Source organism: Vipera ursinii, assembly GCF_947247035.1.
Source record: "Vipera ursinii genome assembly, chromosome: 3".
In the NCBI taxonomy this organism is placed as follows: Eukaryota; Metazoa; Chordata; class Lepidosauria; order Squamata; family Viperidae; genus Vipera; species Vipera ursinii.
In genome coordinates, this window is record NC_139516.1 from 209,719,974 (window position 1) to 209,742,793 (window position 22,820).

Sequence of the window (22,820 nt, forward strand, 5' to 3'; positions counted from 1 at the left end):
CTGCCTGTTTCTTGGAAGAGGGGTTTCTCCTTGCGAGCATAATGAGGACCCAGGTAGGCTGAGACAGAACATAATTAGTGGAAAAGCCTGACTTCAGAAGCTGCGGATGCTCCATCACTGGAGGTGTCTATGGAGATTCTCCATCATCCAGGTCATGGTTGTCCCAAAGGTGCTTTTTTCAGGAGGCAACTGGACTTTCTTGTTTTCCTTTAAAGACATTTCGCTTCTCATCCAAGAACCTTCTTCAACTCTGACTGGAGGGTGGGGAATGGAAGGATTTATATGCCGTGCAGACAGCTGGTCATTTGCCTTCTTTTAGAGTGGTTGGGGCCATTTGGAAGTTTTTCTGTGTCCTCAGGGTCACCTGACATTTGGCTGTGCACTTTGGGATGAATCCCCTTCGAATGGTGCCAGAGTATGAACAGATTTCCAGAAAGCATTGCAGACCGCAGGAACCATCTGCACTTCAGTTTGAGATACAGACAACACAGACGCATCCCCAACAGCCTGCACCTGTCCTCAACAGGTGAAGAGACCCAGGACAGAAAAACATCCTGCAGCCAAGAAGGCTCCACACCCATTTGCCCCACTCAGGTGACCCTGAGGACACAAATAGGTAAACCTCCAAGTGACCTCAACGACTCTCTAAAAGAAGGCAAACGACCGGCTGTCTGCAAGGAGTATAAGTCTTTCCCTTCCCCACCATCCCGTCAGAGCTGAAGAAGATTCTTGGATGAGTAGCAAAGCATCTTCAAAGAAAAACAAGAGAGTCCAGTTGCCTCCTGAAAAAAACACTTGGGACATTCATCACTGGAGGTTCTCTGCATAAACATTTGACCAGCAGGGTGTAGGATCTCCTGGCTTTAACAAGAGTTTGGACAAGAAGACCAGCAAGATCCATTCCAGCCCTATGGTCCTATGTAACTGTGTCTCATTTGATTTTTGTTGGAGCTCCCACCGGAACAGGCCCTTCGCTAAAAAAAAATTGAACAAACAGCACCCTAAATAAAACATGGTCCTGAAAAAAATCATAACGGGACACGGCGAGGAAAGGAAGGAGAAACGAGAAAGGGAATTGTTATGAATCAAAACGTTTATTCCATTCAAAAAGCCCATGGCACCGCCCCACAATCGTGCTTAATGTAAAATGTAATATATTTTAATGATTTCAAAGGTTAACAGAGTGAATGTAACAGACAAAACGCATTTGCAAAACGGACCTTCATCCAGAGCTACATCTTCTCACCCAAGCAAAAACATTTTAAGGCCTCTAATGATTTCAAACTTTGCCACAAAGTAGAGCAGTATTTCTAGATCTCATTGATGTTAAGATGTGTGGACTTCCACTCCCAGAATTCCCCAGCCAGGAATTGAAGTCCGCAAATCTTTAAAAAGTTGACTCGAGAAGTTGTGGGCCAAAAGCTTCTCTTTCCTTTTGGCTATGCCTCCATCTCCCGACAACACCAAGCAATGCGAGAAAACACCCCCCCCCCACCCCCAAAAAGAGAAAAGAATTAACATAAAGCTAGTAAAACCTCAGATTAAAAAAAACGAACAGTCGAATGGCATTCTCAAGAAACAATTGCTGGACCACGTTCGGCCGCTCGATGCAGCCGGAGGAGATGCGTCTCCATCACAGCCTGGGTCCAAAGAGATAGAAGAAAGTGGCAAGTGTAGCCAAGGCCAACAGCAAGTGGTTGATATGGATGCTGTTGGCCCCGCTGATATTGCACAAAAACGAGGAACAGCAGTTGACCGACATGGCCGCGATGCCAATATCGATCCCACCTTTGGGGCAAATCGGCACACAGCCCTTGCTGATTGACTGTGAAGAATATCCACCTGTCCAGAAAGGAGGAAAAAAAAAATAGGGTGTTTATGAAAGAACAGAAGACATTTGTGGACTTTCTGAGAGTTAAATACAACAGTCGGTTGTTAACAGAGAGCTTTCAGATTTAGCCTCATGGTCAGTGATAGGATTCAGCCGGTTCGCACCGGTTCAGCAAAATTGGTAACTAGAGCCTCGGTGGAGCAGTGGGCTAATGCCTCCTTAAGTAACACCAGCTGACTGCAATTAGTGCAGGTTCGAGTCCCACCAGGCTCAAGGTCGACTCAGCCTTCCATCCTTCCGAGGTAGGTAAAAATGAGGACCCAGATTGTTGGGGGCAATTAAGCTGACTTTGTAATAATGCCGGCTTGGGGTGTGTGTGTGAAAGCCCTAATAAGCAGGCATATACATAGAATGAAGGCTACTGCTAAGCTTGTAAGCCGCCCTGAGTCTTCGGAGAAGGGCGGGATATAAATGGAATAAAAATAAAAATAAATAAACTAAACTAAATTTGGTTGAGTTCAAAGAGCCGGCTGAATGCACACTGCTTCTGGAAGTCTGTTCTAGGCCTGGGAGGCCTCCTCCAGTGGTGGGATTCAAATCCCTGAACAATTGGTTCTCTGCGTGGATGTGGGCCTGGGCATCTGAGGCCTGGAACGGACTACCCGAAGTGGCATCTCCACACGTCCGGTGGACCATTCTAGGCCTGGGAGGCAGAAGTCCGTTCTAGGCCTCAGAGGCCTGGAGGCCTCCCAGGCCTAGAATGGTGCACCAGAAGTGCGGAGATGCCACTTCCAGTAGTCCGTTCTAGGCCTCAGAGGCCCAGGCCCGCATCCACGCAGAGAACCAATTGTTCAGGGATTTGAATCCCACCACTGCTCATGGTTGGAACTAATAAGTAGCCCTCGACATGCAATCCTAATTGAGCCTAACAGTTCCGTCGGCTTAAGTGAGAGGGCTGTCAAAGGGGGTTTTGCCCCATTCTATGACCTTTCTTGGCACAGCTGTTAAGTGAATGACTCCAGTTCTTACGTTAGTAACACAGTGGTTAAGTGAATCTGGCTTCCCCATTGACTTTGCTTGTCAGAAAGTCGCAAAAGGGGATTGCGTGACCCCCGGGACACTGCAACCGTCATAAATATGAGTCAGTGGCCAAGCGTCTGAATTTTGATCAGTCAGTTTTCTCCCATTTTATGACCTTTCTCACTACGGCGCTTAAGTGAATCTGGCTTCCCCACAGACTTTGCTTGTCAGAAGCTTGCAAAAGGGGACCAGGTGACAATAGGATATGTGTACTTGCACCGAGGAGAGCAAAAACATAGATTTGGGGGGGAAATATAATGTCCCTCAGTTGCAGGTATGATCTAACACACCATTCCCCAATCTTTCCAGGTTGGCGGCCCGGCGTGAGGGGAAGAAAGAGAGGATTGTTTTGTGCGAGGGGCAGGTGCGCGTGCACTTCGTTCGTGCGAGCGGTGGGTGCACGCAAGTGGGGCTGCGAGCACCAGCGCCCATCGCAAATGCAAGCATGGCTGACGGCACCTGCCGCTCGCATGAATAGGGCTGCGTGTGTACGTGGACACACCAGCCCACCACTCACATGGCCTGGTTGCAAACAGGCCACGGACCAGTAGTAGGCCCTAGCACACAGGCTGGGGAACCCCGATCTAGCAGGCCAACCCTTGGAGGAAGTGGTATGGTCCTCCTGCCATTTCACCAGGCCAAAGTGAACGTACCAATCCCAGCACCGGTATACGTGGTGGCGCAGTAGTTGTCCTGATCGGAACAGACCTGCATCCTCCAGCAGTCCCAGTTCGATTCGACACTGTCGCACGACCAACAGACCAGTGAGAAAACTGGAAGAAAAGATTTCAGAAAGGTGAGATGTGCAGTGAAACTGTTTTATTTATTTTAACTTGCTTTATTTTTATCCCGTCTTTATTATATTTATAAGTAACTCAAGGTGGTGAACATCTCTGCTACTCCGTCCTTCTCCTATTTTCCCCATAAACACCCTGTGAGGTGGGCTGGCCCAAAGTCATCCACGTTCCTTTAATAGCTCAGGTAGGATGAGAACTCACAGTCACCTGGTGTTTGGCCCAAAGTCACCCAGCTGGGTTAAGGGAGGACTAGAACTCACCATCTCCTAGGGATTGCCCCAAAATCACTCAGCCGGTTGTCATGAATAAGACGGGATTAGAACTCACCAACTCCTGGTGATTGGCTCAAAATCACCCAACCGGTTTTCATGTTTAAGGTGGGACTAGAACTCACCACTCCTGGCAGTTGGTCTAGGACCCAACTAGCTTTCATGTTCAAGGTGGGACAAAAAGTCGCTGTCACCTCTAGAAACTAACTGGCTTTCATTTCAAGCATGAAAACCAGCCAGGGTTCTTTGGATCAGTCAAATTATAAGTGAGTTATTTATTTAAAAAAAATAATTAAATGATGATAATTTAAAAAAAAAACACAAATCTTTAATACAGCTCCATTTCTCATTTTTTGGTTCGTAACTTCATCCATCTGGACTTGCAGCCACTGAATTAATAGAGAGAGAGAACCAAGATCATGTGGAAGAAGTATTAGTACCGCTTTACAAAGCCTTAGTAAGACCACACTTGGAATACCGTATCCAGGTCTGGTCACCACAATATAAAAAAAGATGTTGAGAATCTTGAAAGAGTACAGAGAAAAGCAACAAAGATGATTAGGGGAGTGGAGGTTAAAACTTGGGAAGTACAGAGGCTGGAATTGGGTTCGGCTAGTCTAAAGAAAAGAAGAAACAGGGGTGACATGATAGCAGTATTCCAATATTTGAGGGGCTGCCACAAAGAAGAGGGTGTCAAACTATTCTCTAAAGCACCAAAAGGCAAGACGAGAAACAATGGATGGAAACTAACCAAGGAGAGAAGCAACCTAGAACTAAGGAGAAATTTCCTAACAGTGAGGACAATCAACCAGTGGAATAGAAGTTGCCTTTAGAAGTTGTGGGTCCTCCATCACTGGAGGCTTTCAAAAAGAGACTGGATAGCCACTTGTCTGAAATGGGTATATAGGGTCTCCTACTCGACCTGGGGGTTGAACTAGATGTCCTCCATGCTCCCTTCCAACTCTTTTATTCTATGTTCCATATTCTGCAGCCGTTCTTCGTGCGTTTTGGTCTCCAGACCTCTGATCAACTACTTTACAGGACTTTACACCTACTTGATGACTTTGAAACTTTCACAATAATGATCCCACCCAAAGGTAAAAAGATAGAAGAGATTCATACAACATCCCTGCAAAGCTAGAGGACGCCACCTACTGGCCATCAGCTCACACTGCAAGAGATATCGCCCACCTGCTGGCTATCAGCTGACACTGCAGGCCTCCATAAAATTGCAATAAAGAATCCGAACTTTTCACTGCATTTCTCCTTTTATAGAATCAGGGAATGGACGTCAGGTAATTAGATGGTAGCCTATTAAACTGTAGTCTAAAAACTGTACTTAATCTTTGATACTTTGAAAATTACGATTACTGAAGCTTTAAAAATCATACTTAATCACCGCAGCTTGAATTATCATTATTTTCATTTTGCCACTCAAAACTCAAATGGTTGTCCAGTCTCTTTTTGAGAAACGCAACGGAGTGCAGGCGAACAGCTGAATATTCCAAGCAAAGTCCTGACTCAAAATTGTTAAAAAGGGTTGAACTCAAGTTTTATTTATAGCTTCGGACTCTGGAACTCAAGAACCAGTCATAAGTAGCTTTCGGAGGGTCCTTTGTAACTCTGAATGGGGGCTAAATGACCGGTCATTAAGTGAGGACTAACCTGTAATTCAATGGAGGTGTTCACATTATATTTATAATCTGGATCCCCACCGGGTAAAGAGGGAGAAATTTCTCCCGAGGATGGAAATCATGTAAACACTCCTATAGCCATTTGTCTGAAATGGTATAAGGATTTTCTTGCCTGAGCAGGGGATTGGACTAGATGACCTCCAAGGTCCCATCCAACTTTATTATTATGCGGTCATGATGACATGTCACATCTGGGGTCTCTCTCTAATTTGAGACTGAACAAGGCATAAGTCCAAAGCCACGGAACAAGACAGTGGAAAGAATAAGCTATCCGATCAACCCCACACCAAAGGATTTTAATTCAAGGTTCTTGAGAGCATCAATGAAATCACTGTTGCAGTACAGGCAGTCCTCAGCTTACAACCATTCATTTAGTGACCCTCCAAAATTAAAAGGGAACTGAAAAAAAGGAACTTATGATCCTTTTTCCCCCCATTACGACCTCTGCAAGCATCCCCATGATCATGTCATTAAAATGCAGATGCTTGGCATTTGGTTCATATTTATTATTTATTTATTTTATTTATTTATTTAGATTTATATACCGCCCTTTCCCGAAGGACTCAGGGTGGTTTACAGGATACTTAAAAGAAAATCAATACAAAAGTTAAAACAAGTTAAAAAAGATTAAATGAAACCCTGAGAAAAAATAAAAACCCAGTTAAAATTAAAAATTTAAAAAAAATCTCAGCCTGGGCCAGAGAGCTCGAAGAGCCAGGTCTTCAGGTCCCGGCGGAATGACCGAAGGTCGGGGGCAGTCCTAAGCTCCGCAGGCAGCTGGTTCCAGAGGGCAGGCGCCCCCACTGAGAAGGCCCTACCCCTGGGTGTTACCCACCGGCAGTCTTTAAGCGGCGGCACCCTGAGGAGACCCTCCCTGTGGGAGCGCACTGGACGAAGGGAGCTTGATGCTGGCAGCAGGTGTTCCCTCAGATACCCCGGACCCACGCCATTCAGGGCTTTATAGGTCATCACCAGCACCTTGAATCTCACCCGAAGGGCAACCGGAAGCCAATGCAGCTCGCGGAGTAGAGGTGTTACGTGGGAGTATCGGGAGACCCCCATCACGACTCGCGCGGCTGCATTCTGCACCAGCTGAAGCCTCCGGGTGGTCCTCAAGGGCAGCCCCATGTAGAGAGCGTTGCAGTAGTCTAAACAGGAGGTCATGTTTAGGACTGTTGCCAAGTATCTGAATTTGGTTACAATTATTTAAACTAGATTCGTGTATCAGTGACTGAACGATGTCTGTAGAAGCCATACGCTAAATAAAAACTTAAAATTTAATCAGCTCCTTCTACTGAGGTCAGCATGTACATGTGCCCATTAAATGTCACCCTAGAATCAGCATGTATACAATTTCTCACCCCATAAGAACCACACCAAGGACAAGCTCCCTTATAAATAAAATCTCCTTTCCTCACCGATGTCTGGATTTCATTTTGATTTGTTCTTGCTCAATAGTAGCAACTGTGAGAGGGATCTCGGAGTCCTAGTAGACAATCACTTCAATATGAGCCAGCCGTGTGCTGCAGCTGCCAAAACAGCCAACACAGTGCTAGGCTGCATTAACAGAGGGATGGAATCAAGATCATGTGTTAATACCACTTTACAAGGCCTTGGTAAGGCCGCACTTGGACTCCTGCATCCAGTTTTGGCCACCACAATATAAAAAAGATGGTGAGCCTCTGGAAAGAGTGCAGAGAAGAGCAACAAAGATGATCAGGGGACTGAAGGCTCAATCATAGGAGGAACGGTTGCAGGAACTGGGTATGTCTAGTTTAATGAAGAGAAGGATGAGGGGGAACATGATAGCAGTCTTCCAGTATCTCAGGGGCTGCCCCAAAGAAGAGGTAGTCCAGCTATTCTCCAAAGCCCCTGAAGGCAGGACAAGAAGCAACGGATGGAAACTAATCCAGGAGAGAAGCAACCTGGAACTAAGGAGAAACTTCCTGACATTGCGAACAATTAACCAGTGGAACAACCTGCCTCCAGAAGCGGTGAATGCTCCAAACCCGGAAGTTTTCAAGAACAGATTGGACATCCACATGTCTGGAATGGTGTACGGTTTCCTGCCCGAGCAGGGGGTTGGACTAGATGACCTCCAAGGTCCCTTCCAACATCACCATCATCATCATCACTACTACTATTACTACTACTACTACTACTACTACCCTGGCTTAAGTTGGAATCCCAAATTATTCCTTGGACAGATTGAAGAGAATTTTACTTGACAAAAAGGAAAGCAGTTACTACGACAGAATAATAGAATAAAAGGGTTGGAAGGGGCCTTGGAGGTCTTCTAGTCCAGGGGTCAGCAACATGAAACCGTGAAAGAGCCATTCGGAACCGGTTCCCTCACAAAAGGAAAAACTGGGAGCCGCAAAAAAATGTGTGCGCATGTGCGTACATGCGCGCATGCGCAGAACAGGGTTTGACTGAAGAGTGGAGCCAAGGCGAGAGATGCACCTACCCTGCATATTTGAATTGATTGGTTGAACTTTTTTAGTCCCACTTATTTTATTTTTTTTGGACTGCGCATGGCAGAGGACCGGGAGCCGCAGGAGATGGCTGAAAGAGCCGCATGCGGCTCCGGAGCCGCGGGTTGCAGACCTGTGTTCTAGTCCAACTCCCAGCTGAAGCAGGAAGTCCTGACCTATACCATGCTGGATAAATGGTTGTAGAGTGAAGTCAATGAAATTTATTTATTTTTAAAAGTAAAAAGTAAAGGGATTAATAAGCCTGAGAAGACACATGTGCAAAGTTTGCCCAGGCAAATCTTCCACCAAACAATAAAACAACTTTTCTTTCCTTTTTTTTTTCCAATCTCTGTTTTATTTGGATTTCTTCCCAACTGCATCCTTTGTTCCCAAAGGAAACCCTCAGTGCCCTTTTCTCCAAAAAAAAAAAAAAAACCGGATAAAGAGTCTGTAAAACTGCACATTCCTCATTCCTGCCCATCTAAGTTTCTTTTTAAGGTTTTAGCTTTCGATTTCCTAGTGAGATTTTATCAAAACAACTTGCAAGGACAGCAAAACTAATAATAATAATTTTTTAAAAAATAGAAAAATCACACTTTTAACTTTTTTTTCCCCCGTTCAGCTTTCGTTCCAGGTTTTTAACTTTTGATTTCCTAGGCTGGTTTTCTGCAACAGCTTGCAAGGGCAGCTTTAGAAATCCATAATTTTTTTTAAAAAAAAATGTGTGTTTCTCTTTCTCGCCCCACTGGCTTTCCTTTCAGGCTTTTCGCTTTCGATTTCCCAGTTTTGTTCAACTTAAAAAGAAAAGGAAAGGAAAGCCAGTCCCGACAATGGCCAATGTTTATGAGCTGTTCCTTATCGGAAGACAAGGAGAATAATGAAGAAACAACGGAGAATAACAGGAGTGGGAATGAGGCCTTTTTAGAGGTCTGGTCCAACCTAACCATTTCAGACCAATGTCTGTCCCTGATTTCTTCTTAAAAACCTCCAGTGATGGAGAACCCACGACTTCTTGATGCAAGCAGTTCCACTGGTTAATTGTTCTAACTGTCAGGAAGTTTCTCCTTAATTCCAGGTTGCTTCTCTCCTTGACTAGTTTCCATCCATTTTTTTCTGCCTTCTGGTGCTTTGGAGAATAGCTTGACTCCCTCTTCTTTGGGGCAGCCCCTGAGATACTGGAAGACTGCTATCCTGTCACCCCTCGTCCTTCTCTTCATTAAACTAAAGGTAAAGGTAAAGGTTCCCCCGCACACGCGTGCTAGTCGTTTCCGATTCTAGGGGCCGGTGCTCATTTCCGTTTCAAAGCCGAAGAGCCAGCGCTTGTCCGAGGACGTGTCCGTGGTCATGTGGCCGGCATGACTAGACGCCAAAGGCGCACGGAAAGCTGTTACCTTCCCACCGGAGCGGTCCCTATTTTTCTACTTGCATTTTTACGTGCTTTCGAACTGCTAGGTTGGCAGAAGCTGGGACGAGTAACAGGCGCTCGCTCTGCTACGCGGCACTCGGGATTCGACCCGCCAAACTGCCGACCTTCTGATCGACAAGCTCAGCGTCCTAACCCACTGAGACGTAGCCAATTCCTGCATCCGTTCTTTTTGCTTTAGCCTCCAGTCCCCTAAGCATCTTTGTTGCTCTTCTCCGCATTCTTTCTAGAGTCTCAACATCTTTTTTTATATTGTGGTGACCAAAAAGCTGATCCAATATGCCAAGTGGTACTTCATAACAGAACATCTAATAAAGAGTCCTTTGAACATGATCAAATCTAGAACTGCACAAACTATCCAGGAAGACTTTTATGAAGTCCATGTTACCACCCACACACTCCTCCTTGGATCTGAGGATGACCAGTCCTCCAGATCTTGGTATCTCTAGTCTAGTGAAGAGAAGGTGGAGGGGTGACATGATAGCAGTCTTCCAGTATCTGAGGGGCTGCCCCAAAGAAGAGGCAGTCAAGCTATTCTCCAAAGCACCAGAAGGCAGGACAAGAACCAACAGATGGAAACTCATCAAGGAGAGAAGCAACCTGGAACTAAGGAGAAACTTCCCGACAGTTAGAACAACTAACCAGTGGAATGGCTTTTCCTCCAGAAGCTGTGAATGCTTCAACAACACTGGAAGTTTTTAAGGAGAGACTGGACAGCCATTTGTCTGAAATGGTATAGGGCAGGGGGTAGGCAACCTTGGCTCTTATTTGACTGTGGACTTCAACTCCCAGAATTCCTGAGTCAGCATGGCTGGTTCAGAAATTTGGGGTATTTAAGTCCACGAGTTATAAAAAAAAAGCCAAGGTTGCGTACCCCCCTGGTATAGGGTTTCCTGCCTGAGCCGGGGGTTGGAGATGATGACCTCAAAGGTCCCGACATCACCACCATCATCATCATCACTACTACTACTACTACTACTACTACTACTACTACTCTGGCTTAAGTTGGAATCCCAAATTATTCTTTTGACAGATTGAAGAGAATTTTACTTGACAAAATGGAAAGCAGTTACTACGACAGAATAATAGAATAAAAGGGTTGGAAGGGGCCTTGGAGGTCTTCTAGTCCAACCCCCAGCTGAAGCTGGAAGTCCTGACCATTCTGCATAAATGGTTGTAGAGTTAAATCAATGAAATTTATTTATTTTTAAAAGTAAAGGAATTAATAAGCCTGAGAAGACACATGAGCAAAGTTTGCCCAGGCAAATCTTCCACAAAACAATAAAACAACTTTTCTTTCCTTTTTTTTCAATCTCTTTTGTTTTATTTGGATTTCTTCCCAACTGCATCCTTTGTTCGCAAAGGAAACCCTGTGCCCTTTTCTCCAAAAAAAAAAATGGATAAAGTGTCTGTAAAACTGCACATTCCTCATTCCTGCCCATCTAAGTTTCTTTTTAAGCTTTTAGCTTTCGATTTCCTAGGGAGATTTTATCAAAAACAACTTGCAGGGACAGCCTAAAACTAATAATAATAATTTTTAAAAAATAGAAAAATCACACTTTTAACTTCCCCCCCCCCCCCCGTTCAGCTTTCGTTCCAGGTTTTTAACTTTTGATTTCCTAGGCTGGTTTTCTGCAACAGCTTGCAAGGGCAGCTTTAGAAATCCATAATTTTTTTTTAAAAAAATGTGTGTTTCTCTTTCTTGCCCCACTGGCTTTCCTTTCAGGCTTTTCGCTTTCGATTTCCCAGTTTTGTTCAACTTTAAAAAAAAGAAAAGGAAAGCCAGTCCCGACAATGGCCAATGCGTGCTAGTCGTTTCCGACTCTAGGGGCCGGTGCTCATCTCTGTTTCAAAGCCGAAGAGCCAGCGCTCGTCCGAGGACGTCTCCGTGGTCATGTGGCCGGCATGACTAGACGCTAAAGGCGCACGGAACGCTGTTACCTTCCCACCGGAGTGGTCCGTATTTTTCTACTTGCATTTTTATGTACTTTCGAACTGCTAGGTGGGCAGAAGCTGGGACGAGTAACAGGCGCTCACTCTGCTACGCGGCACTCGGGATTCGACCCGTCAAACTGCCGACCTTCTGATCGACAAGCTCAGCGTCCTAACCCACTGAGACGTAGCCAATTCCTGCATCCGTTCTTTTTGCTTTAGCCTCCAGTCCCCTAAGCATCTTTGTTGCTCTTCTCCGCATTCTTTCTAGAGTCTCAACATCTTTTTTTATATTGTGGTGACCAAAAAGCTGATCCAATATGCCAAGTGGTACTTCATAACAGAACATCTAATAAAGAGTCCTTTGAACATGATCAAATCTAGAACTGCACAAACTATCCAGGAAGACTTTTATGAAGTCCATGTTACCACCCACACACTCCTCCTTGGATCTGAGGATGACCAGTCCTCCAGATCTTGGTATCTCTAGTCTAGTGAAGAGAAGGAGGAGGGGTGACATGATAGCAGTCTTCCAGTATCTGAGGGGCTGCCCCAAAGAAGAGGCAGTCAAGCTATTCTCCAAAGCACCAGAAGGCAGGACAAGAAGCAACAGATGGAAACTCATCAAGGAGAGAAGCAGCCTGGAACTAAGCAGAAACTTCCTGACAGTGAGGACAATTAACCAGTGGAACAACCTGCCTCCAGAAGATGTGAATGCTCCAACAACACTGGAAGTTTTTAAGAAGAGACTGGACAGCCATTTGTCTGAAATGGTATAGGGCAGGGGGTAGGCAACCTTGGCTCTTATTTGACTGTGGACTTCAACTCCCAGAATTCCTGAGTCAGCATGGCTGGTTCAGAAATTTGGGGTATTTAAGTCCACGAGTTATAAAAAAAGCCAAGGTTGCCTACGCCCCTGGTATAGGGTTTCCTGCCTGAGCCGGGGGTTGGAGATGATGACCTCCAAGGTCCCTTCCAACATTATTATTATTATTATTATTATTATTATTATTATTATTATTATTATTATTATTATTATTATTATTATTATATTATTATTATTATTATTATTATTATTATTATTATTATTATTATTATTATTATTAACTTTTAAAAAAGGTTTCCCAGCATGCACGCAGCTTGCCATGTCCTTCAACATGCAGAGATGGCCTGCAGAGGTAGTCCTCGTGTTATGACCGATACAAAGTTATAAGGAAGACCAAAAACGATGCCTAGGAGCTAGATTGAAAGATCTGAGAGCTGCCCCTCCCTCTGTGGTCACATGATCACATTTTAGGCCCTCGGCAATCAACCCATGGCCGTCTGCAGCATCCCGTACACACGACTGTGATTTATGACACTTTTTTTTTGCCAGAAAGTGTATTTGCTTCCTCTTCCTGCCCCCCCCAAAAAGCCCATTGGAAGACAATGGGGTTCCCTTAACAACCACTGCGTTCGCTTTGCAATCGCCACAAAAAAAGTCCTAAAAATGGGATGACCTGCTTAATGACCACAATTCCAGGACTATCTGTACTCATCCTTAATTCCTTTGGCCACCCGGACCAGCTGCTTCTTCTTGGGAAGACACCTTCAGGGTTGGCCAACAGGTGGTCTTCCAAAGAAAGGCTCCTGAACTACAACTCCCAGCATCCCTCTCCACTCCTTTCCCGGATGGGACCATTGGGAGTTGTGGTTCAGCTACTTACTTCTACAAAGCCACCCAGGGCTCGTTTTTCTCTGGCTCTCTGTGAACTGGAGATTAGGCTTATATCTCTGAAGGTCTCAAAAGCACATGCCTTCTCACCCTCTTGGTTTGACCTTCAGAAGTCCACGTTCTTTCCTGCTGAGATAAGTGTTCCTGGCACTGATCCCCCTCCCCTCCCTGTGACTTCAACCATCAAGGTTGCAAAATCCTGCCCCCCCTCCTGTTTCATCAGGGATCCATAGAGGAATTCTTAGCCCCTGGATTGAACCATGTTATTATGAGTGGGCTCCTGTAGAATGCCACACGTGGTGGTTTGAGAATCCAGAGTTTGGTTGTAGAAAAGCTAGCAAGCTTTTCATTTATTTATTTTTTAAAAAGGAAACAAGCCAAAAATTACAACATGGAAATAAGTTGGTTCTGGCAAATACGATTCTTCCAAGCAGAATCAGATGACCTTCTCAGCTTCATCTTAATAGAATGGAGCTGGAAGGGACCTTGGAGGTCTTCTAGTCCAGCCCCCTGCTCAAGCAGGAGAACCTATACCATCTCAGATAAGTGACTGTCTAGCCTCTTCTTAAAAATCTCCAGTGATGGAGTGCCCACTATTTCTGGTGGCAAGCTGTTCCACTGGTTGATTGTCCTCACTGTCAGGAAGTTTCTCCTTAATTCTAGGTTAAGTTCAGTTTCCAACCACTGTTTCTCGTCCTTCCTTCTGGTGCTTTGGAGAATAATGTGACCCCCTCTTCCTTGTGGCAGCCCCTCCAATCCTGGATCACTGCTCTCATGTCTCCCCTATTTCTTCTTTTCTGTAGACTAGCCAAACCCAAGTCCCGCAGCCGTTCTTTGTATATGTTTTGGTCTCCGGGCCTTGGATCATCTTAGTTGCTCTTCTCTGAATCTTTTCCAAACTCTCGACATCTTTTTTTGTGATATGGAAACCAAAATTGGCTGCAGTATTCCAGGTGTGGCCTCAGTAGGGTTTTATAAAGCGGTACTAATACTTCACGTGATCTTGATTCTGTGCCTCTGTTTATGCAACTCAGGATTGTGTTAGCTTTTTTGGTGGCTGCTAAGGAAGTGAAGGTCGATCTGTGGGTCTTCTGCTGAGGAGGAGTGGGCACACTTGGGCCCTCAAGGCTCATTCTGAGCTGAGTTCCTCCAGACTTTTCAGGTGGACTGACACACTTTCTGCCCCCCAACTCATACTTCCAGATGTGGCCTCCTACCCAGGTGGCCCAACTTCTTCTAACACCCTCACTAGGTTTCCTCTTTCTGTCCCATTTTCATTTCCTCATTTGGGTAAGTTCTCGATCCTGGATGTACTGTTCCTGCCAACCCACTCGGGACAGGACAAAGTTTGTCAACCATTGTCCAGATTTCTTGGGTCTTCTCAGTGTCTTGTTTGTTCAGTTTTTGGAGGAGCCCCAGTGCTTGTTGGAGATGGGCCACCACGAGGGAAGACCATGGCTGTAGAGTAGTATTTCCCAACCAAGGCCAGTTGAAGATGGGTGGACTTCAACTCCCAGAATTCCTCATCCAGCTGGGAGTTGAAGTTCACCCACCTTAAGTTTGCCAAGGTTGGCAAGTACTGCTGTACAGCCAAGATCTGCCCTCGTGGTGGCCCATCTCCAACCAGCACTGGGGGCTCCTCCAAAAACTGGACAACCAAGACACTGAGAAGACCCAAGAAAGCCAAAGAAGCCTCAAAGGACAGGATGCCACACTCAACCCCAACAGATGTTCTTCAACTCTTCAACCTTGAGAACCGACAGTATTGACCATTTCTGGTCAATTGTGCATGCGTCGATGCAGCTTAATAGATCACTTCCTCATTTTCTGAGAACAAATTTGGAAAAAGGTGAGGGAGGTGTTGCATTTCCTGTCCTCAACCTTCCAGCTTTTTCCACACAAAGCTAACTAACCTAGAAGCCACTGAAGACACCTCCACGGGTCACAACAAACCTTTTCCAGAATGTATTGACACCTAACTCCCACTCAGACAGAATTCCTGCCAACCCAGATTTAGCCCCAAGCCAGAAGATATGCCAGGAGGAGGGAAGAAATGTTGGCGTTCGTGCTTCAATTAAATCGGCATTTTTCAAACTTGGGCAACTTGTAAGACCTGTGGACTTCAGCTCCCAGAATTCCTCAGCCAGCAAACCAGCAGGGCAATCCTGGCAGTTGAAGTTTCTTTATTTATGTATTTATTTATTAAATTTTCATGTGGCCCATCTTAGGGTGAAGGATTAGGGTTGTGGTGACAGTGCAGAAAACCAGTCTCATTTTGAGGAACTGAGTGGCAGATTTTGACTTCTCCTTCCTATTAAAAGCCCAGACTGTTTAGAGTTCGTTATGAGCTAATTTGCATGCTTTCCGCTCTTTGTTGTTAAATAAAGCAGGAGATGAAAAATATATATATATATCGTCACACAACTGGGCAACTGTGAAAATCTCAGGCTTTCAGTTCCCATTTCAAAGTCATGTGCCGGCTTATCATGCTTCAGGTTTTGCACTCCCATAGCCACAGCAGAATAAGAGAATAACAGAATTGGAAGGGACCTTGGAGATCTTCTAGTCCAACCCCCTGCTCAGGCAGGAGACCCTATATCATTTCAGACAAATGGTTGTCCAATCTCCTCTTAAAAACTTCCAGTGTTGGAGCATTCACAACTTCTGGAGGCAAGGAGTTCCACTGATTAATTGTTCTCACTTTCAAGAAATTTCTCCTTAAGTTCCAGGTTGCTTCTCTCCTGGATTAGTTTCCATCCATTGCTTCTTGTCCTGCCTTCAGGCGCTTTGGAGAATAAGTTGAAACCCACCCACCCCTTCTTTGGAACAGCTCCTCACATATTGGAAGACTGCTATCCTGTCCCCGCTGGTCCTTCTTTTCGTTAGACTAGACCAGGGCAAGGCAACCTCGGCTCTTTTATGACTCGTGGACTTCAACTCCCAGAATTCCTGAGCCAGCATGGCTTAGTTTGGAAACCTCTCCCTTTTCCCTCAGCATGGCTGGCTCAGGAATTCTGGGAGTTGAAGTCCAGGAGTCATAAAGCGGCCTAGGCCAGGAGGCGGCAACCTTGGCTCTTTTATGACTCCTGGACTTCAATTCCCAGAATTCCTGAGCCAGCATGGCTCAGCTTTGAAACCTCTCCCTTTTCCCTCAGCATGGCTGGCTCAGGAATTCTGGGAGTTGAAGTCCAGGAGTCATAAAGCGGCCTAGGGCTAGGCCAGGAGGCGGCAACCTTGGCTCTTTTATGACTCCTGGACTTCAATTCCCAGAATTCCTGAGCCAGCATGGCTCAGCTTTGAAACCTCTCCCTTTTCCCTCAGCATGGCTGGCTCAGGAATTCTGGGAGTTGAAGTCCAGGAGTCATAAAGCGGCCTAGGGCTAGGCCAGGAGGCGGCAACCTTGGCTCTTTTATGACTCCTGGACTTCAATTCCCAGAATTCCTGAGCCAGCATGGCTCAGCTTTGAAACCTCTCCCTTTTCCCTCAGCATGGCTGGCTCAGGAATTCTGGGAGTTGAAGTCCAGGAGTCATAAAGCGGCCTAGGGCTAGGCCAGGAGGCGGCAACCTTGGCTCTTTTATGACTCCTGGACTTCAATTCCCAGAATTCCTGAGCCAGCATGGCTCAGCTTTGAAACCTCTCCCTTTTCCCTCAGCATGGCTGGCTCAGGAATTCTGGGAGTTGAAGTCCAGGAGTCATAAAGCGGCCTAGGGCTAGGCCAGGAGGCGGCAGCCTTGGCTCTTTTATGACTCCTGGACTTCAACTCCCAGAATTCCTGAGCCAGTATGGCTCAGTTTGGAAACCTCTCCCTTTCCCCTCAGCATAGCTGACTCAGGAATTCTGGGAGTTGAAGTCCATGAGTCATAAAAGAGCCGAGGTTGCCTAGCCCTGGACTAGACATACTCAATTCCTTCGTATGTTTTATCCTCCAGCCACATAATCATCGTTGTTGGTCCCTTCCAACTCTGTTATTCTAATTCTAATTCATTCCCCACCATCCAGTCAGAGCTGAAGAAGCTTCTTGGATGAGAAGTGAAATGTTTTCAAAGAAAACCAAGGAAGTCCAGTTGAAAAAAAGCAACTTTGGGACAACCATGACCTGGAGGAATGAGAACAGAAATCGGCCAGATTGCAGTTTTCATGCCGCACCCACCTGCCATTCACACAACCCAAACCACTAACCAAGATTAACACTAACCCAGTTCCACGTGTTGTGTGAATGCAGCCGCGAAGGTTTTTTTTAAAAAAAACAGGTCAGCTAGGCAGCCCTGTTCTCGGCTGGACGCTTTACTTCCTTCATTGCTCTTATCAAACCACCACATTCCTGGAATTACACAGTTGCCTCCCTTAACCGTATTTTGATCTCCATGAACTGAGACTTTCAAGAGCCCAGCAAAATTGGCAAGATTTCTCCTTTTGGTAGAAAAAGCTATTCCGATTGCCTCCCAAATCTCAGGAGTTGGGCTTCATTCGCCCCTCGGTGGGGGAAAAAAAAATCCTTCAAAGAAGGAACTGCCGAACAAGCTAGTAGTAAACAGCCCAAGAAAAGGATCCCCAAGACTTCTCCGGCCAACACGGATAGGGCAAGCCACGAGAATATAAATTGAAAGCAAACCCTACTCCCTTCTAGCACTGGTGATATTACCTAGTTGGGTAATGAAATGTCTGCAAGGAAATAACCAAGCTCAGAGGGCACCAAAGACCGCACAGTCCTCCTCTTCCTCTCGGCAAATGCCATTTGATGATGTTACCTAGTTGGGTAATGAAATGTCTGCAAGGAAACCACCAAGCTCAGACAGCACCAAGGACCCAACAGTACTCCTCCTCCTCCTCTGCAAACCCCCCTCCCTTCTAGCACGGATGATGTTACCTAGTTGGGTCGTGAAATGTCTGCAAGGAAATAACCAAGCTCAGAGGGCACCAAGGACCTCACAGTCCTTCTCCTTCTCCTCCTCCTCTCCCCAAACCCCACTCCTTTCTAGCACTGATGATGTTACCTAGTTGGGTAATGAAACATCTGGAAACAAACAACCAAGATTAGAGAGCACTAAGGACCCCACAGTTCTTCTCCTCTCTGCAAACCCTACTCCCTTCCAGCACTGATGATGTTACCTAGTTAGGTCATGAAATGTCTGCAAGGAAACCACCAAACTCAGAGGGCACCAAGAACCCCACAGTCCTCCTCCTCCTCCTCCTGTCTGCAAACTCCACTCCCTTTCTAGGACTCTCAAGTTGTGGGTCTGCAAGAAACATACCAAGTCCAGAGAGCACCAAGGACCCCACGGTTCAACCCTCAGCTAAAATATTTTTCTTTATTGGTGTATATATATATATATATATGGGACGTGGTGGCTCAGTGGGTTAGGACGCTGAGCTTGTCGAACTGAAGGTTGGCAGTTTGGCGGGTCGAATCCCGAGTGCCGCGTAACAGAGTGAGCGCCTGTTACTCATCCCAGCTTCTGCCAACCTAGCAGTTCGAAAGCGCGTAAAAATTCAAGTAGAAAAATAGGGACCACCACGGTGGGAAGGTAACAGCGTTCCGTGCGCCTTTGGCGTCTAGTCATGCCGGCCACATGACCACGGAGATGTGTGCGGGGGAACCTTTACCTTTATATATATATATATATATATATATATATATATATATATATATATATATATATATATATATATACACACACACACAAATGTGCACTTGAAACCGGATATTCTTCAAGTTTGATGGATAAGCACTTGGAGAAGAAAAAAAAAATGAGACTGTGATAAATGCAGCAAGACTTTTGTAGGCAGAGAGACGGGAAAAAAATCTATCGATTCCAACCATGGATTAATTGATAATGAAGTTAATTAAACTGGCCCAGAGGGCAAAAGTTAACTACCCTGGTTGAAGAAAAGATTTTGTTTCTGTGGGGGGAAACCACTTTCGGGCTTTGTGTTAGAAACCCAAAGAAATACTCCATTAATTTTAGGATTAATTTTAGGATTGGGTGGTCCAAAATGTACGCGATTACGGAACTGCTAGGAATTAATTCATTTTAGAGGGAAAGATTGCTGTCATTTTATCATTGTAAGCCTACTGAAGTAAGCAATGGATGGAAACTAATCCAAGGAGAGAAGCAACCTAGAACTAAGGGGGAATTTCCTGACAGTTAGAAACAATTCATCAGTGGAACAACCGGACAGCCACTTGTCTGAAATGGTATAGGGTTTCCTGCTTGAGCAAGGGGGTTGGACTAGATGACCTCCAAGGTCCCTTCCAACTCTGTTATTCTATTCTATTCTCTCTTCTATATTCTATTCTATTCTATTCTCTCTTCTCTCTTCTATTCTATTCTATTCTATTCTACTCTATTCTATTCTCTCTTCTATATTCTACTCTACTCTACTCTATTCTATTCTATTCTATTCTATTCTATTCTATTCTCTATTCTCTCTTCTCTTCTCTTCTCTTCTCTTCTCTTCTCTTCTCTTCTCTTCTCTTCTCTTCTCTTCTCTTCTCTTCTCTTCTATTCCATTCCATTTTTTCTGATTATTCACCAAGACTGTTAGCAATAAATCAGTTAATTTTAACCTTAACTGTGGACCTGGTCTTCCACTCCTGACCCTTATTTTTAAAATGTTCTACCTCTTTCAGCCCCACTGTGATGTTTTTTTTTCCCCCACCTTCAATGTAAGGTTCTACAAACCTGGGGGTTTCCAACTTGCAAATTCCCCAGTGCAAAGATCTGGAGGGCACCCAGAGGGGGAGGGGAGGGGGAAAAATCCAAACAAGAAGGTTTGTGGATTTGGGTTTTTTTTAAAAAAAAATATATGCTGAACTATATGATAGATATGAGATGGAGAAAGTCGTGGATCTGAAAATGGATAGAAAGGTCAGAGATAAGGAAAAAGATGCCAAATGGATTTACAAGCAAAAACCAGCCAGAATGTCTTAATAATGAAAGGGGAAATCCAAATAATAAATTAGAAGAGCGGCAATGCCTTCTTACATTGCATTAAATCAGGGGTCTTCAAACTATGGCCCCTTCATGGCTTGTGGACTTCAACTCCCAGAATTCCTCAGCCAGCGTGGGGGAACTATGGCCCCTTCATGACTTGAGGACTTCAACTCCCAGAATTCCTCAGCCAGCATGGGGGTACTATGGCCCCTTCATGACTTGAGGACTTCAACTCCCAGAATTCCTCAGCCAGCTTGAGGCAACTATGGCCCCTTCATGACTTGCGGACTTCAACTCCCAGAATTCCTGAGCCAGCATGGGGCAACTATGGCCCCTTCATGACTTGAGGACTTCAACTCCCAGAATTCTTCAGCCAGCATGGGGGAACTATGGCCCCTTCATGGCTCGTGGACTTCAACTCCCAGAATTCCTGAGCCAGCATGGGGCAACTATGGCCCCTTCATGACTTGCGGACTTCAACTCCCAGAATTCCTGAGCCAGCGTGGGGGAACTATGGCCCCTTCATGACTTGAGGGCTTCAACTCCCAGAATTCCTGAGCCAGCATGTGGGAACTATGGCCCCTTCATAACTTGCGGACTTCAACTCCCAGAATTCCTCAGCCAGGCCCACTGGCTGAGGAATTCTGGGAGTTGAAGTCCACAAGTCATCAAAGGGCCATCTTTGAAGACCCCTGGGTTAAACTGATGAAGCTGTTCCTGAGAAAAAAGAAACTACAGGTTGTCCTCAACTTAACAACAATTTGGTGAACGTTCAAAGTTACAACTGCACTGAAAAAGGTGACTCCTGACCAGGTTTCACACTTAACAACCGTCGCAGCATTCCCCCAGGGTGGCGTGATCAAAACTCAAGTCGCTTGGCAATCGACTCATATTCACGACGGTCGCAGCGTCCCGCAAAGTCAAGGGGGAGGAGGGAAAAGCCAGATTCGCTTAACAACGGTGTGACTAAGTTAAGAACTGCACTGATTCGGTTAACAAATATGACAAAAAAAGGTCCTAAAATGGGGGCGAACTGACTTAAGAAAATGTTTCAGTTAGAAAGAGAAATTTTGGGACTCGCCTGTGATGGATTTAAGTCGAGGACCCCCCCTGGCCGGGAAGTTGATCTCAAGTGAGCCCTTTCCTCAAGTGATAAGAAACCAACTTGGGACACCCATTGTTGGATGGGATTAAAGATTAAAGATTTTGCAACGACAAATGCATTAACCACGGGGGGGGGGGGGGGAACATCCTAAAGCAGGGGTCTTCAAACTTGGCCCTTTGATGACTTGTGGACTTCAAGTCCCAGAATTCCTCAGCCAGCGTGCCTGGCTGAGGAATTCTGGGAGTTGAAGTCCACAAGTCATCAAAGGGCCAAGTTTGAAGACCCCTGTCTAAAGCTTTGCCCTCCTCCCCCACTTCCCTACACAGAGCCCCCCCAATCTCCACCTCTGCAAAGTGGGGACCTTGATGACCCCCTTGCCTTCCATTCCAGCAATCCCACGTGGGGTTCCTCCCACCCCCACCCCCCACCCCAGGAGAAAGACACCAGCCGCCCTTCTGCAGGCTGGCCTCGACTAGTATAAGGCAGGCAACCGAACGGCCCCTCCCTGTCCAGGACCACCGGCTGTTGGGAACCCGAGGGGGGGCAGCAACTCCTCCTCCACCCCCCCTCCCCTTCTCCAGAGAGGAAATTCAGCCTCCAGAAGGCTCAACCCTGAGCAATATATGGTTTAGAAGGCCCAGAAGCTTGGCTGGAGGAGCGGGAATGAGGGGGGGGCGGGGGGGGGGAGGTGGAGAAAAAGGAATGAATGAGGGAAGCAGGAAGAAAGGAGAGAAAGAAATGGGAGGGAGGGAAGGAAGAAAGGACGAATGGAGGGAGGGAGGAAGGAGAGAGGGAGGGAGGAAGGACGAAAGGAGAGAGGGAGGGAAAAAAAGAAAGAAAGGACGGAGGGAGGGAAGAGAGGGAAGGAAGAATGGAAAGAGAGAGGGAGGGGAAAAGGAAGAATGGAGGGAGGAGAGGGAGGGAGGAAGAATGGAAGGAGAGAGGGAGGAAGGAGGGAGGGGGAAAAGGAAGAATGGACGAATGGAGGGAGGGAGGGAGGAGAGGGAGGAGGGAAAGGAAGAATGGAAAGAGAGAGGGAGGGGAGAAAAGGAAGAACGGAGGAATGGAGCGAGGGAGGAGGGAAAGGAAGAATGGAAAGAGTGGGAGGAGAAAAGGAAGGAAGGAGGAATGGAGGGAGGGACGGAAGAAGAATGGAAGGACAGAGGGAGGGGGTGGGAAAGAAGAAAAGACGAAGGAAGGAAGGAGGGGAAGGGAGCCATCCCGTCTTGCCCCCCCACCCCCTACCCCGAGATTCCTTTTTGGGAACTCCGGGATCTGCCGAAGCGCCGGCTCCCGATCTGGCCCGGGGTGGGGTGGGGGTCGCCAGGCGCGGAGCCTGCGAGGCGAGGCAGGCAGGGAAGGAGCCCCTCCGGGGGAGGGGGGGCTTTCGGCTGGGCTGGGGAGGGGGCGCTGCGCAAGAGGTCTCACCGCCGTCCAGGCAGAGGCAGGCGGTCAGGAGGAGGATGGCCAGGGGCGCCTTCATCCCGGCGGGCTGGCCGAGGCTTCTGGCGCTCCGGAGGGAGATGGAGATGCTGGCGGCTGGCTGGGCTGGCCACCTCTGGAGG

The 22,820-nt window shown here is 46.4% G+C and overlaps 1 protein-coding gene across 1 annotated transcript; it reads right to left on the minus strand.

Moving 5' to 3' along the window:
- Positions 1-1,075: 1,075 nt before the first annotated feature.
- Positions 1,076-22,820, minus strand: PSCA (prostate stem cell antigen). The gene is made up of 3 exons (XM_083360138.1): positions 22,684-22,820; positions 3,565-3,684; positions 1,076-1,842 (listed from the first exon to the last, which is right to left on the minus strand). Exons 1-3 carry the CDS (start codon positions 22,736-22,738, stop codon positions 1,634-1,636), a joined length of 384 nt encoding a protein of 127 aa, XP_083216264.1. The 5' UTR covers positions 22,739-22,820; the 3' UTR covers positions 1,076-1,633.